This window comes from Aspergillus tubingensis (genome assembly GCF_013340325.1).
Source record: "Aspergillus tubingensis WU-2223L DNA, scaffold_3, whole genome shotgun sequence".
Lineage (NCBI taxonomy): Eukaryota > Fungi > Ascomycota > Eurotiomycetes > Eurotiales > Aspergillaceae > Aspergillus > Aspergillus tubingensis.
Window position 1 is genome coordinate 2,534,267 of NW_023336277.1, and position 15,634 is coordinate 2,549,900.

General features: G+C 50.5%; 5 protein-coding genes across 5 annotated transcripts; 2 read left to right on the forward strand and 3 right to left on the reverse strand.

Annotated features, from left to right (window-relative positions):
• Positions 1–4,800: 4,800 nt before the first annotated feature.
• Positions 4,801–5,610, reverse strand: derA (putative ER-associated proteolytic system protein Der1; the record flags this gene model as incomplete). The annotated part of the gene is made up of 2 exons (XM_035497074.1): positions 4,801–5,352; positions 5,422–5,610. The coding sequence occupies 2 exons, from the start codon at positions 5,608–5,610 to the stop codon at positions 4,801–4,803; spliced, it is 741 nt and encodes a 246-aa protein (XP_035352967.1).
• A 672-nt stretch (positions 5,611–6,282) lies between these two features.
• AtWU_01961 (histone H3 family protein) lies at positions 6,283–6,925 on the forward strand (the record flags this gene model as incomplete). Its single annotated transcript, XM_035497075.1, has 2 exons — positions 6,283–6,493; positions 6,579–6,925. The coding sequence occupies 2 exons, from the start codon at positions 6,283–6,285 to the stop codon at positions 6,923–6,925; spliced, it is 558 nt and encodes a 185-aa protein (XP_035352968.1).
• A 1,075-nt stretch (positions 6,926–8,000) lies between these two features.
• On the reverse strand, positions 8,001–11,019 carry AtWU_01962 (uncharacterized protein; the record flags this gene model as incomplete). The annotated part of the gene is made up of 6 exons (XM_035497076.1): positions 8,001–8,842; positions 8,913–9,565; positions 9,614–9,729; positions 9,793–9,810; positions 9,865–9,975; positions 10,042–11,019. The coding sequence occupies 6 exons, from the start codon at positions 11,017–11,019 to the stop codon at positions 8,001–8,003; spliced, it is 2,718 nt and encodes a 905-aa protein (XP_035352969.1).
• Positions 11,020–11,592: 573 nt separating this feature from the next.
• On the reverse strand, positions 11,593–12,729 carry AtWU_01963 (F-box domain protein; the record flags this gene model as incomplete). The annotated part of the gene is made up of 1 exon (XM_035497077.1): positions 11,593–12,729. The coding sequence occupies one exon, from the start codon at positions 12,727–12,729 to the stop codon at positions 11,593–11,595; it is 1,137 nt and encodes a 378-aa protein (XP_035352970.1).
• Positions 12,730–13,805: 1,076 nt separating this feature from the next.
• Positions 13,806–15,530, forward strand: AtWU_01964 (putative hydrolase, alpha/beta fold family; the record flags this gene model as incomplete). The annotated part of the gene is made up of 6 exons (XM_035497078.1): positions 13,806–14,588; positions 14,639–14,799; positions 14,855–14,935; positions 14,994–15,117; positions 15,167–15,295; positions 15,345–15,530. The coding sequence occupies 6 exons, from the start codon at positions 13,806–13,808 to the stop codon at positions 15,528–15,530; spliced, it is 1,464 nt and encodes a 487-aa protein (XP_035352971.1).
• Positions 15,531–15,634: the final 104 nt, after the last annotated feature.

Here is a 15,634-nt window from a genome sequence, read left to right on the forward strand (position 1 = left end):
CATCGATGACGCCTAGGACCTCGTGGTCCATCCTTCCAGCTGACAGATAAACTTACTACTCTTCCGGAAGGGAAATAATGAGAGATTGGAAAGGGAGTCCCAGCCTGAAGATAATGGCTGAGCCACTACTCGGCCGGCGGTTAAACAGTAACTCTCTCCCCCAAATCAATAGCTCTCCGGTTCATTCTAGGTTAGTAGCCTCGTTAAAGACGGGCCACTAATTACTGCAAAATAAACCAGTGGTTGGCAACCAGTCGGACTGTGGGGCCATCATTGGCAATCCCACGGGGCCACGGGGAAAGGTAAACCCGCTTATGTAACCGACGATGACTGGCCGACAGCCATCCACGCTAATCCAATTAGGCGAGGAAAGCGAGGGGGAAAGCAGAAAAAAAAAAAAAGGTAATTGAGGAGAGCAAATAAAGCAATAATTAAAAAGTAAAAAGACGGATATCCTCACAGATAAGAAGAAGACTAACCACAAAGTCACTAGTCGCTAGTAAGAAAGTGGCTCCTCCGCCAAACCATTGAGGGGCGATTACGCAGGCCTCGGTGGTTTCACCCCCAATATGCTTCTGGCATTCTTTCCCATGGATCTGTGGCATCTGGTACACAGGCAGAAAAGAGTAAGTTAAATTCGTTTTAGTTGGTTCGGAACATGAATCGAAGACGCCACCACTCGATCCTCCCTCCCCAGTCCCCTCATCATTGCCGCATCGTGAGAATCTTTGTTGCCTAATTCAGTTCCTCGGTATCGCTCAATCGGTGATGCGCTCTTTTTCGCACCGGCGAGCCAATTACTTAGGGTAGAAGACGCGGCCTTCCACCATGATGACGGAGTTGGCCTAATTTATGGTTTTTGCACGTCCAGCTAACTAACTAGCTAATAACGGTCGCGACTATTACTGTGCCAATGCGGACTACGCAGAAGGAAAAGCAAATTTCCCGACAAAAAAGCAACAACAATAATAGTATGGAAGTATTGTGGAAAAGATTGTTGAGAATTGTTGGGGAACACGGGCAAGTTGAACAACCAAACAAACCCTCTGTTCGCGAGTAACTAGCTGGACTAAATCCATAGCGCTGCACGCTACGTCCAAAAGTTCAGTTCTAGGGACTACAGGAAAGTGTGATAGTCGGCTTGGATCGCATGGATTCATCAAACTAGACAGGTACTAGTTCCGTCGTAGAATTTCAGGCCATGCTCCATATCTCCCTTGACCCGTAGTTCCCAGTACTGCAGTCAAAGTGTCAACGACTCAACAACCACTGCCGTTTCAACTACTCTGTACTACTGTGTGGTTTTCCTTGACTTCTGTCTGCTTTCGTACTTTTGAATGTCTACCTTTTGTTAACACCGCGGAGCGCTGCTGTCGAAGCCGCCCGTGCATAAAGTTCCAGGTTGCATCTCGACAAAAACAATTGTCCTTGTGTGACACGGCAGCTGCAGCATCGACGGCATTGAAGTGACAGGGCCAGATCAGTTCATTGGTAATGGTTCCATAAGTAAGCCTATCGCCAGTGTTTGGCTGCTTCCCAGATGTAGTCCATGCACTGTGTGTTTAGTGGTGACGCCGGCGGCAGCCGTCAATTGCAACGGTGATTGGACATGATGCAAGCTGTAATCTACAAAGTAGTGATTTGTAGATATACCATGTGCACTTACGCAGGATTAAGTGGCTAGCAGTATGTGATCTGTCCGTACCTACTTACAGTAGTCGAGTTGTCCTCCTGTCAGTTTGCCCTACCACACTGTTAGCCAGTAACTGCTCAATGTTTCAGGCAATTACCAATTAAGGCAGGTCCAATACACAGCACACAGTAGATTGCAGACAAGGCTCGGTGGAACACACAGCTCAGCCCAAACTTTGGCGTCTAACAGAGCAAGACGATTGATTGTGATTGAATGGCATTTGCCGATGTATAACATCATATCTGATGTGCCCGGCAATGAGCGAGTAATCACAGCGGGGCCCAGCACCGCCCATCCATCCATCCTTCCTTCCTTCGCATCGAAACGAGGCGATCAGGCAGAAGTGGGAAGCGCTTTATCCATCCAGAAAGGCTTGTTTATTCGTTCGAGGATCCATATTTAGAAGAGAGTAAGACGGACAAGAGAGATCTCTCGCCACCTGGATTAATGGATTAATTCAGTTGCCTAGGGTGTCTGTCCAGCCACAATCTGGTGTCGGAGGTTCGTGGCTGGGACACAGGCATAGTTTGGAAACAACTGGGATGGATGGAGAACGTTTTACCCGCCGAGCTTGTTACAGCCATTGATTGCACCCCATGGACCCTGGTCGGGATTTCCATTTCCAAGTTCCCTTGGAGCCGGATTTACGAGTACGAGTGAGTTTGCTGAGAGACGGAGAATCGGCGGTCGGTGGTTAACCCGCCGACCACCACAGGCACCACCGTATATCCTCACTGATTTTTTTCTTGGTGGGCACTTCGCTGGCAAATTCATCCGAGCTCCACTGATATCAGATTTGACAGATTAGGCGGGCTATGGAGTGGGTTAGTGGTGGATACTGCACAAGTATTTTTGGCGTGGGGTCGTCGCAACCTTCCCATGTGAAAGGGCAAATGGCTCAAACAGAGCCCGGGGAGAAAAGAATGGGCCAGACACAGAACCCTCCAACTCCAAGATAGTACAAAAGTGGTCTGGCTACTAAGATCAGTCTCATGCAGCCATGCTTTGCCACTATCCGTCCAAACTGGGGGCCGTTTCACACTTTATCCGACCAGCAAACCACACCCACCAATCTGGATTTCTTCCCCAGAGAAATGCCAAGTCTTTTCCAAACCAAAGATAAAGAAGGGAAAAAGAAAAAAAGAAAAAGAAAAGGAAAATTCGACGGTTAGAGAAAATAACCCATGGACCCACATCCACACATGGAGAGAGGGGGGCCTTAATCCATGCTACCAGGAGACACATCCAATCAGACCTTTCAACATATCCAGATTGGCGCAAGAAAGGAACCGATCTTGACTGAGTGGCTGGCATTCCATGCTCAGGTCCACTGGAAGAGGAGAAAATGACTAGGTAGGGAATGGAATGCATGGCAACGACCCGCGGTTGTCGAATCGCATGTACCTTTGTGCCAGATCCTGGTTTGTCGATGGCAGCAGGAGTTAATTATGTGCTACATTTATCTGTTTCTTGTGGTGTGTTTCAACCGACCAGAAACGAGCCCCGGTGGTTCCCTGTTTGTCCCCTGTTTGGGCTTCCGCGTACTCGTACTCGGCTTCCTATCTTCCTCTTCTCTTTCATAATCCAATCAAAATGTTGACTGATTTGTTAAGAATAGAATACCTAAAGTAATAGTACTAACGTTTCACAAAGACACAGAACAAATCATGAGTCCATCAAAAGAAACCACCCATTTCATCTCACCAATATGCTTACACGCAGGCAGACGAGAGGCCTGACCTCGCCCAGCCCTCATCTACTACTAACGTCCACCATCTCCAAATTTAGTGAATGACCTACCTACCTACTTATCTTGCTATTCAGAACCGTTTCGGACCTTTCACCCAATAAACACACAAGTAAATAACCCAGCCTACTGTGTAGGGGATATGCACCATCAAGGCCCCCTGCCCCGTGGTTGATTTGTTCATGTCTATCACCCCCCACTTTCAACCGATGATCTGTAAGTGGGATGAGGTCAGAGCATGCTTTAATCCCGCACTGTACTCCGTATAGTAGATAGCGAGGCTTCATGCTGAGAGAATTAAGACTGTATTATCTTTGATCGGCCCAAAGCGTCATTTTCTGTCTTATTGATCAACGTCAGAGCTGAGTTGAGTAGTAGTAGTCCTGAATCCATGGTAACTATACCGTCTGTGCTACATAACACGGGTAATAGATAGAAGAATAGACCAGATCAACCAAATAGATTAAATCATATGATACGATACTCTACCCGATGGATGGTTCAGGGTCCAAGATCCTAGCAAACTACAAGTCTGTATGGCATTGATTAAAAGTGGGAAGAGGCAGCAGCGATTAAGAAAGTAAAAAAGAAGAGCGACATTAGGATAGACATTATTGCGGAGAATTCACCCCAACCTTCGAGCTTGCTTGCACACCCTGGATCGACACGTGGGCCGCTCTTCCCCCCTCGCTCCCTCCCTCCCTTTCAGGTAATCGGAATGCTAGGTACTACGGTATTCCTACTGCATATAGGAGGAGGCAGCCTCATGCGTCCATGCGTTCACACGAACCACCTCCCTTGCCCCTCCTGTAAATTGTTATCAGGTTTGAAATATGGTTTGGGTATATTCATTGAACTACTAGCTGATTGATCGCCATGATAGTTAGTCTGTCTCTCTTACGGAGATGCCTATTACTAACACTCGCAGGTTGAGCGCCCGCTATGACCTTCGTGATACTTCTTGCTTCCTTTCTTCCACATCTTCCCCACAAGTGATTCCAACTCCTTCACTGGTTGGCGGAATATGTTTGTTGTTCTGTCTCTCGGATGTCGATGCTCGGGATCCTGATGACCCTTGTGATATTTCTGGTAGAGGCCAGAGCGCAACCAGCCACGGCAGCGTGGGGGTAGATCAAATGACTCTCCCTGGACAAGACAAGACAAACCACACGATAAGAAGTTCGCCAGATTTGCCGCCGTGGCCCTTGCTTATATCCCGACAGTATTATGTTCTCATGCTCTGCACATGTTGGAGCGAGCTGTCGGCAGTACATGCGTATAGGCTGACGTTTCCAGGGCGATTGCGCGGACGATTCTCAGATCGCTATGTAACAATGCCTAGCGGGTGCACGCAAATAGCTCACCGAACTTCGGGTGCAGCAGCAGCGGCGAAGTCCCCGTTGACGTTGGCCGCGTCGGTGCCTCGTTCTGCAGGCCCGGACTCAAACAGACGCACCCACCACATAGGGGGGTCGAAAGGACGGTGGCCACCGTGAAGCGAAGGGTAGACGTCATTGAAGAAGTACCAGACGTGGCCGACGACAACGCCGCAGATTTCGTCCTTAGGCACGATGCCGTGGACGACCAGGCTGAATGCCATCAGGACCCAGGGGAGGTATGGGGCGGTGAAGACCAGCATCCCCAGGAAGCTGAGGCGAGTTTCCGGGTTGCGACGACTCCAGATGTAGACCAGACTGGAAGAGAGGGCCGTGCCCAAAAAGGGAAGGGAGAGAAATGGCGAGAGGACGAGAAGAGAGGCCATGGCGTAGAACAGAAGCCACGAGAAGTGGGCCGGCGATCGCCCCGATGATTCCTCCAAGAGGCGCGAGTATCGCTGCAAGAAGAACACATGGAATAGTAAGTCGAGATTGAGTGGTCCGAAGTATAGGAAGGTCGTTAATAGACGCCAATACTATGCGATGGTTAGCCGCATTGTTCGTCTACTTCATACATGTGGACGGAAGGCCTAGCTGCGACGCACCTGAGACTTGACATAGACTGCGCGAAAGCTATAAAACAGCTGAAATGGGGTGAGGACGTGACATTGAACCAATACTGAAGTGGCAACGGTGGCTGCTGTCCACCATCGAGTCACAGGGGGCATTTCATAGAACCATTGCTCCAGCGGGAACTGGCCAGCCTGCCCGCCGTTACCCCAGATGGCGGCCATGATCGAGGATAGATAGATAGAGTTGCGAACGTTGCGATTAGACTCAGCGAGGGGAGGCTATTCGGTTGGCGGATACGATGCGATAAGCGAAATAGCGAGGATGCAGACAGTTGTCTTTTGGCGGTTAAGAACTCGAGAAGACGGGCAAGTATGATCGATAAGGGGATGATGTCGAATCACCAACTAAATAATTGCCAGTTTACTTCCGCCGTAATCGCCGAGCTCCAGCTGGCCTTTTGGCCTCAGGTGTCACCTGTCACTCCCCCCAGCGCATATGTCACGTGTCACTCCCGCGCGCTTCGACGCCTCCAAGACGCGCCTCGCACGCGTTCGGACAGGAATTCGGATGGCTGGGGATTCCATCACTTCATAGTCCGTTCGGCCTCCCGGATGGGTCCCTCTCGCATGCAAATTCATCCCTGACAAACCCTCCTCCGCGGCTATCACCTTGCAGCTTATTTCTCAAGCGTGACACTCAATCGCACCTAGAGTTCATTATACAAAGCCTCAGGCCGCCGGAGGACGATCTCGCGCACCACTCTACACCACCGAACTCCCAAGTGTCATTGACTCGCCCGGTGCGAAGGAGCTCCAGAAAGCTACCCCTCTTTCGCCCCTCTCGTCTTGAACACCGAACCGGCCAATTGCTCGCCAAGCGCTAAGGAAGTCAACATGCCCCCCAAGACAGGCGGTCGCGGTCGCGGTCGCAAGAGCGTTACGGCGGCGCCGCGACAATCAACAGCTGGCGACCGTGCTGCCGCAAGCTCCTCAACAGCAGCTACAACGGCATCGCCGGCGGCCAAGAAAGTGCGCAAATCCACTGGAGCGACTAGGGGTGGGAAAAGGCCTGCTGGAAAGGCACCCAGAGAGTCCGATGTTCAGCGTGCGTACCTCCTCCCACAACCTTCAATTCAGATCTCACTCTGCTCCGCTCTCTCTTGAAGAATGAGAAGTTGACATCCTCGCAGCTGGTGACCCCACACCACAAGGACGTGTACGCCGCTACAAGCCCGGAACCGTGGCTCTCAAGGAGATCCGCAAGTACCAGCGCTCGTACGATCTGCTTATCCAAAAGCTTCCTTTCGCTCGGCTGGTCCGCGAGGTCGCGCTTGACCTCCTCCCTTCAGAAGTTGGCGCCGAGCTGCGGTGGCAGTCGCATGCGATCCAAGCGCTTCAGGAAGCAGCCGAAGCTTTCCTTGTACATCTCTTCGAGGACACCAACCTCTGTGCGATTCACGCCAAGCGCGTGACCATCATGCAGAAAGATATCCAACTTGCTCGACGCATCCGTGGTGTCTGGGGTGGTTTGGGCTAAACGTCACACCAATAAATACCCCTTCTATCACTCAAAAAGGAGAAGAAGTCCAAAGAAAAGAACGAAATCGAGACAAAACGCCCATGAACAAAAGCCAGTTTCTTGTCTACTGTCACCATCTACCTACTCTACCTCACCACCTCTCTGATTTCATCTCTCTCCGTCTTACTTCTCTCCTTTCCGACTTTGTTATAATCTAACAGTGGGGAAATTTCGTTCAACATCTTTCTCTGTCTTTTTTGCTACCACTTGGTGTTGTATAGGGTCTCAGGCGTATGGAAAGGTTACGGGGTCTTGAGGCGAACCGCGGGGTCTTTTCTTTGTTGTTTTTGAAGCCGTTGTTTGATGCTGTTTACAAAGTCTACCGATTTTGATCTCACCTACCTACCTACCTACCTCTTGATTTGATGAACTGTTGACTCAAACGCCGTTTGACTACCGGCTCTGTCACGTGTGCGTGTATAACAACACAACAACCTACTTATTATGTCCGTTGAATCGAACATGAAAGGTGTACTATCTATTCCATCCTTCTCATATATGGCCAGTCAGACAGACCAGATCAATCATCCTGTGTATGTCAAGCTATCATCAATGAATATGCCTGGATGTCTGATCTTATGAATCAAATACCGAATATCTAATTGTCACCTGAAACCGGGATCTTATTGTATCAACTATTTATTTCCACACAAAAATGGAACAACTCACACGCGCGCACTCCCTTTTATCAATGTCATCACATGACGCCAAACACCCTAATAACAACCAACCCCCCACAGTCCCAGACAGATAGAGCAGCAGATAAGACACATGGATAGAACAGCCCTAACATGGTATCATGAACTGAACTTCAGCCGTAAACACCACACTACAGAGATATAGAAAGCAAGAAAAGAAAAAGGATATGAAAGGGGGGCAGAGGTAATAAGGAGGATGGGAATGTGGAAAAGAGGTATGGTAGAAATTACAAAAAAATGGGCTAAATAGCAAGTCAAGCAACCGCCACTACCAACAACAAGTGGTAGAAAGGAGGAAGAAGAAAGTTAAAGGACCAAGGTAAAGCCTGCATCCATCATACAGGCCTCTTCAAAGCAGACGGCAATCCCATCATTACGCGATGACCTTCTTCCCGTACGCCTTTGGCCTCCTCGTTCTTTCCTTGACGTTCTAGCGTTTCGGCTAGCATTTCGTCGGTGACGCTGACCCAGAGCCGGTCGTTGGCTTTCTTAGCCATGGCGCGGCCCGCTCGGGCACTCTTCTCGGCTTGTTCGCCGACGACGCCGCGAAAGTATTTCCAGCTCATGAAGGTTAGGGTCATGCAGGTAATTTGGCTGTTGCTGATTGCCGTGGCGGATTGGAGGGCTTGTTGTAGGTATTGCTTCGTTTGGATCGTGGACTCAGTCTGGACGGTGGCGCAGACCAGGTAGTATGCTGCTTGGATGTACTTGTTGGGACTGCCAGTGCAGAAGGATTCCACAGTAGATAAGACGGCGGGTAGGTGGGAGTGAGAGGGATGGGTGGGATCGCGGAGGATGAGGACGGTGTTGAGAGCGGCGAGAATGGCGATGTCGCGGCGTGGCTCATTGCGCGCCGTCTTGCTGAAGTTCGTGGATAACGAGAGAAGAGGGGATTGAAAGGCGTTCAGAGCTGCGGTGAGGTCGCCGGTTGCTTGCGCAATAGCACCAGTAGCATACTCCATTAGGCACTCAACGGTATCTGGGAGCTGGTCGCCAAGCTCCTGACCTTCTTCTTGAAGTTCCTTCAATGTTTTGCTGGCTAGCTCCCAATCTGTGCGACCGCAAGCAAGGAAAACCTGCTGAACGAGCAGGTTGCAGTATAGAATCCTGCGCCACTGAACGCGTCTGTTCGCATTAACCACCGATTCTGTGATCTCTTGTGGCGCCTTGAAACTTCCTGTGACAATACCGTCAATAACACATTTGAGAAGAAATGAGATGACCTTCGCCAAATCAGGTGTACTAACCCTTTAACATACGAGTGCCCTCCTGCAAGAACTTCTCTGCCTTACGTCCATCATACGAGTTTTTGCAACTCAGTGTGATCGAACTGAGGAAGTAGCAAAGCGCGTAGAGATCGTGCTGAGGTAGCCAATTAAAGCTTAACAGCAGCGTGCCACTCTGGACCTGGAGGATGTCCCCGGTGTCAATGGAAGACGGTCCGGCCGACTTGCCATTCAATGGAATTGAGAATGATCCATCGCTGCGCCAATTCGAGTCGTTTAAGCGTTCGTCCATCAAATCTTGCAGCATCTTCAGCTTTTGCGATGATTGATTGATGTCGTATTCAAGTAAACTGCAGCAAATATCGACAATTTGGACTAGAGTCGTTAGCTGTGGGATATGTCGGAGCTCGTCGTTAAGTTGGTGACTCCGCGCTACTGCTACTGCACGCTGGGCTTGCTCGACCGAGTCAAACCCGGATCCTTGCTGAAGGTGCGCTAGAGCTTCGATTATCGCAGACATGGCTGAGACAGCCCTATCGCCATTGCGGCTGGCCATGGTGGAAATCTTGTGAAGGTGTTGCAGTGCCGACACTGAATCTTGATGGGCCGATGAGGAAAGTGAAAGAGACACTCGAAGAAAACGAAAAGCGTATTCCCAGGCGGAGTGGCGATACCTAATGAGTTCAGTAAAAAATTGATATAATGGCGTCCACGGTACATACGCTTCGACATCTTGAATCATCCCATCAACAGCTTTCAGCGAGGCTTTTGGATTCGTCTTGTACAGCATTCGCGCCAACAGATGCTGCATGCTATACTTCAGATCAAGCATCCGATTCTGCATTTATTAGTACCTCATTATCGCAATAGCTCCACGAATGGAAAAGATGAAAGAACTCACCCTTTCGCAAAGGTCAATCTATACAACAAAGTTAGCAAAAGCAACAAGATGTAGGGCAGGAATGAAACGTACACCTTTGCTTAATGCTGTCTCCGCTTCAAGGTCGTTGTCTGTTTCCTCGAACAATATACGGGCATAACGTAATCGGACTAGAGCTTCAACCCGGGGCTGAAGCCGCCAGTTCTGCGCCACATTAATCAGCATCACCGCAACATGCGTTCGCGTCAAGGATCAAGAGTCCCAGCGTACCTTGAGAACAGCTTCCAAGCAACCAAGACCTGTAGCAACTAATTTGTAATACTCGTCCATCTCCATCTCCCGTCTTAACAAGGCTACCAACGTGCCATGACTGTGGGCAGCATTCAGATACTCATCAGCCATGGCCAACAGCAGCACTTGATAGTCGATCGGCGCGCCTGCTGATTTTTGTGTAGGTTTTTGGCCAGTTTGTCGCTGTGCTTGCTTTTTGGGGGGAGGACGCTGGATTTTCTGCTGCACTTCTGGGGTAGGAGCTGGGATTAACACCTGTACAGGCTTAGGGGATGGTGCCGGGGGAGTTTGAGCGACAGGTTTGGCCGCGGCTGGCTTAACGGGGACGGGTATGGCAGCAACCGGTTTAGCAGCAGGAGCAGGGGCAGGAGACGCAGCCGCGGCCGCGACCGCAGGGGCAGCAGCAGCGGGAGTCGGCACTTGAACTGAGGGCGTAGTGGATGTAGGTTGAGGGTAATTGTTGGGGGTTTGATTCGCTTGGTTTAGATCTGGGGCGGCATAGTACGTGGATTGGGGGGGGGTAGAAGTAGGGAGGACTGGGGAGCGGCTGTTGCCTGCAACAGACGCCGCTGGTTGTGCGGCATATTGAGACGGACTATTGGTGAACTGAGGAGGCGAGGTAGAAGCAAGTGGTGGTGGGTTGAACAGATCCGACGGATTGACATATTGCTGTTGCGGCTGCTGCTGGGGTGGAGGCTGTTGAGGTGGTGGAGGAGGAGGTTGCTGTTGTTGCGGCGGCTGCGGGTTATAAGTCTGCGCGTAAGCAGGATACGCCGGGATCATGACCTGGGGGTAGACCACCGGCTTCCCATATTGATATGGCGAAGCGCTCGCGTTGACATTGTTGTTGTACAGTAGCTGCTGCGGGTGGATGGTCTGCTGGTGATGCGGCAGATTGGGGGGTTGCTGCATATACTGCGAAGGATATGGGCCGTTATGGGGTGGTGGGTAGCTCATCGCCCCAGGACGCAGACAATGCTCATCAATCCACTGCGCTCTGCTATTCCCGGGAAGTATATATAGCGAGACGACGAGGATGCTTCTAAATTTTGGGAATGACTCTCTATCTTTCTTGTTCTTCTGGATCGCGCCGCCTTTTCCGTTTCCGCGTCGGGTCGGAGAAACCCCCGGGCGGTCAGGTGAGGCGCGATCAGGTGAGTTCTACCATCCATGGCTTGACTGCTACATGACATTACTCCAGTACTTTACTCAGTAGACGGAACAACCCGTGTTAGCTGAATATCTGGACTATCCATTCTTTCGAAAATGCATACAGAGCGTTATATCATGTGCATTGTATGGGTCTTTCCGTTGACACCCTCTCTAGCTTAACTATACTATACTAATTATATCCCGAACCCTTTCCCTCTATAACAAACAAGCCCAACACCACCCTGAATCAATAATCGAGCCATTATACACCCTTACTACCCAAGCTATTCAACCCCCAGGAGTCCTTGCATAACGCCGAAACCAGGTCCATCCAGAACGCATCACACACAATGAGATTCGTGACTACAGCAACCAACCCTAAATCATACTGATCGAGGTATACAGCTGATTCATCGACTGATCCTGTATAGCGGGATTGAGGATATTCATCTCCAAAGACGGGGCTTCTTCCAGAGGCGGATGTTCTCGGATCGTCCACGGGCATAGCTCACTGCAGTTTGCGACGTCTATCAGATTCTCCGCGGGATGGATTCGCTGCGCTGCCCATGTCTGATCTGGTACAGGCCCCGATCCTCCCAAGCACCTTTCAGTATAAAAATGGTATGTTGCTTGTCCCGTTTCATCGTCCACTCGACATGGCTGTTTGCGAGGACACCTGAGTGAGGCATTGCATGTATTACATACGGATATTCGCTTGCAGGACGCGCACTGGTTGTCATAAAGGCGACAGAGAGTCGTCTGGCAGACACTCGAAAGCCATAAGTCAACGGACCGGTGAGCACATCCAAATCGCGGCGTCATATGCTCCTCTTTGCCGAGCTGGCCGGAACCCGTGCGCAAGCGGTATTCTGTCTTGATCTTCAATTGGTCTTCGTCGTCCAGCTCAGGGTAGATTTCAATATCTAGCTGCGTCGATCCGTAGTCCTCAGTGCAACTATGCCAGCAGAAACGCTGCTGCTTCATCCCGGAACCAAACTGGATCGCCAAATCCGTGATCGTTTTTCGCCGTACCCTCAAGAGTTCGACAAGCTCCACCTTATCCTGGAAGGTCAACTTCTTGCAAGGACACAGGTCTACTATGCCTGCCGAACTTCCTAGGTTGCATGATCTATCCTCGGACTTTCGTTTCAGCTCTCGCGCGGGAAAGAAGCTCCGCGGGTGGAGTTTCAAGCATCGAGAACATGCCCGCCACCTATTATCTTCTAGCAAGTTTATAAATTGCCAACGTGGTGTGACGAAATTGTGTCCATTTCGGTAGTGGTGGAAAAGCGGTGCAAAGTCTCGACTGAAATGGAGGGGTTTGGCGCCTAGGGTAGCACCGCATATCGAGTAGAGGCGTTTACAGGTCAGCGCCAGACATGCCTCGGGCAGCACAGACAGGTGAGAAATGATTTCCAGGAGCAGCTCTGTCGGTAGCGCAAGGAGATAGCAGTTGGTAATGGTGTCGTTATCGCCGGCTTTTCCTTCAAACTGGGTTTTCGCCCAGCGATTCATCTTTGCGATGGACCTTAATCGTTCCCCAGCACGGCGGAAACTAGATCCCATATCAACCGGCAGATCGGACCTCATTTCGTCGGTCGTGGCAGACTGTATCGTCTGTGTGTAAGTAACAAGAAATTAAGGTATATGTGCTGTGATCTATAGTCAAGAATTCAACAAGGACTCAGAACATGAGAGAATACCAGCCCGTTTTCTGCTGGGTTTGGGGCATCATGGTGTCCTAGAACATATAAAGGACAGCGAGCCACATGACAAAATAAGTTGTCAAGAGAAAGACGGGAGAGAGGGCCTTTTGACCTTCAAGAAGTAACCTTCGCAAAGGTTGTAGATTCGCACGCAAACGGAGCACGCGCCGGGGTCACAGCGTAGTAGAGGCCGTCAGGATTACATACAACAAAATGGGCCTTTCCGTTGGACCAAAGAGCAAAAGGCCGATTGTTTGATCAAGCTTCTTATTGGCGACTGTATCCAAGCAGTCTACGGATCTAGACTGTTATCGTATCAGTCCGTAGGAAGGGTTTCGCCCGACTGGGGAACGGCTAAGGAAGTCTATGATGCTATCGGATCAAGGCCTACACTGAGCTTCCGCATCCGGGCCTGTGTTTACCGCATCGATCTTGCAGCGACCCGCAAACCCACCCTTGAAGAATGTTCATGCTTCTAAAAATTCAGCAGTCTGTTGCGACACCGTTTTCCGGGACAGCACGACCAGATGGGGGATGAAAGATGCAACATCAAGTGACGTCGAGATCTGGGAGGGTGTTCATCTTGTGGAGGGTGCCTCATGATCCTCCCCGCTGAGTCATTCAGTACTGCTGACTGATCGGCGCGATAACGATAAGGTCCTGTCCCGATAAGCACATCAGATGAGCCTTACTGGATGAGGCAATCAAGCCGAGGCATTAATCAAGATCGATGGGTCTTTTTCCATCCCATCTTTCACTGTTCGGTGTCGCCTGTGGTTCCCGTTTCCCCTTTTTAGACCTGCAGGTGATTATAGCGTGCTATCTAGTGCATGTTCTTTAGATTCTTCTTTTTTGGCGTTGCACTTCATCCAGATCCGGTTCTCCATGTCATTCGTTGACACCCCCCTCAGCCTACTAAGCACATTCTCCATACCGCTTCTTGTGGCGGGCCTGCTGGGAATGGGCCTGCTCTCATGGATCCGCCCTAATGGCCGGATCACATACTATCATGCGAAAGATAATAATCTCCTACTGGCCACAAAGGCGGGAAAGTCTAGATCCCAGGCGCAAGTGACTCTGGCAGACCTCTGTCGCACTGCCACTCCGAAGACGTGCCAGCTGAACCCCTTCCTTTTCAATGGTCATCTTCAGACTGCCTGGACGACCGCGAAGTTTGATAATGTTCCGGTGCACTACAAGCGCTGGATGTTCGAGGCTGAGAACCCGATGTTGTCTGGGCACTTTGCGATAGACTTCGTGGTAGATCCGTATGAGCCGCCCAGCGACGCTCATGCGACTGATAGCGAGAGAAAATATACTCAGCCGTCAGGGCTACCCGAACGGACGTCATTCTTCTCGGAGTATGAATTTGCTGCGCTTCCCTCGGACGACACCAAGCCTATGCTCGTGGTTCTCCATGGCCTAAGCGGCGGATCACATGAACTTTATCTGCGCCATGTGATTGCACCTCTTATCAAGGATCAGACCTGGGAAGCTTGTGTCGTCAACTCCAGAGGCTGCTCGCAAACCAAGATTACGACTGGTGTGCTTTACAATGCTCGTGCTACCTGGGACATTCGTCAGGCTGTCAAATGGCTACGGAAGACTTTTCCGAATCGCCCCTTGTTTGGAATTGGTTTCTCGCTCGGCGCGAACATTCTTGCTAATGTAAGTCTATGTCAGGCATAAGTAACTAGGATTGACTGACGTGATCGCAGTACTTGGGTGAGGAGGGCGATGCCTGCGAGTTGAAGGCCGCGGTACTCTGTGCTAGTCCTTGGAACCTCGAAATTGGCTCCTTAAACCTGCAAAGCACCTTGATTGGTCGCGAGGTCTATAGTAAGGTAATGGGTACGAGCATGAAGGATCTGTTCGAACGGTAGGTGAAATCCATCTAATCATTGGTTTTTCTGCATCTGACTCGAGACCATCAGGCACGTGGAGCAGGTCTCCAAGAACCCGCGAATCGACGTTGACGAGGTGAGGAATATTACTTATTTGCATGAGTTCGACCGGCAAGTATCACTACAAGCATATTTGCATCTGCATGGTTTTAACGTTAGACACGAATAGGGCTTTGCAATGTGCGTCGTGGGGCTACCCTACTGAAGGAGCATACTATCGCGATGCTTCTTCTACCGATGCTATGCTCGGTATTCGTATTCCATTCTTTGTTATACAAGCCGAAGACGACCCGGTGAGTCCAGGTTCTCGGACGTGAACTTCCGTATACTAACCGATAGCAGATTGCCTGCGCTGCCGCACTGCCATTCCAGGAGATGACGCAAACCCCGTACGGTGTGATGATGACTACCTCTTGGGGTGGACATCTTGGCTGGTTTGAGCTTGGAGGTGGGAGGTGGTTTGTGAAGCCAGTATGTGAAAGCTACCTGCCAGTTGTCTATTTACATCTAACTGTTCCAGGTGGCGAATTTCCTTAACCTCATGGCGAAGGAGGTCGACCTTACCGTGCCGTTCAAGGTTGAGGATCCCGAGAAGATTCCCGGTCATCTTGCCCACCATACGGGTCCCGAAAAGGACGCAGATACGGCACCAAAGCCGAAATTCATTCCTGCGCAACGCAAGCTCGACCTGCAAATCAGGCCCTAGTCAACAAATATTGCATAACCGAACTGCTCCCATTGATAGGATCAGTGCTTCAATTGGAGAGATGCTCATCATGTGTCATGCACGCCGTTGTTTCGGAAGACATA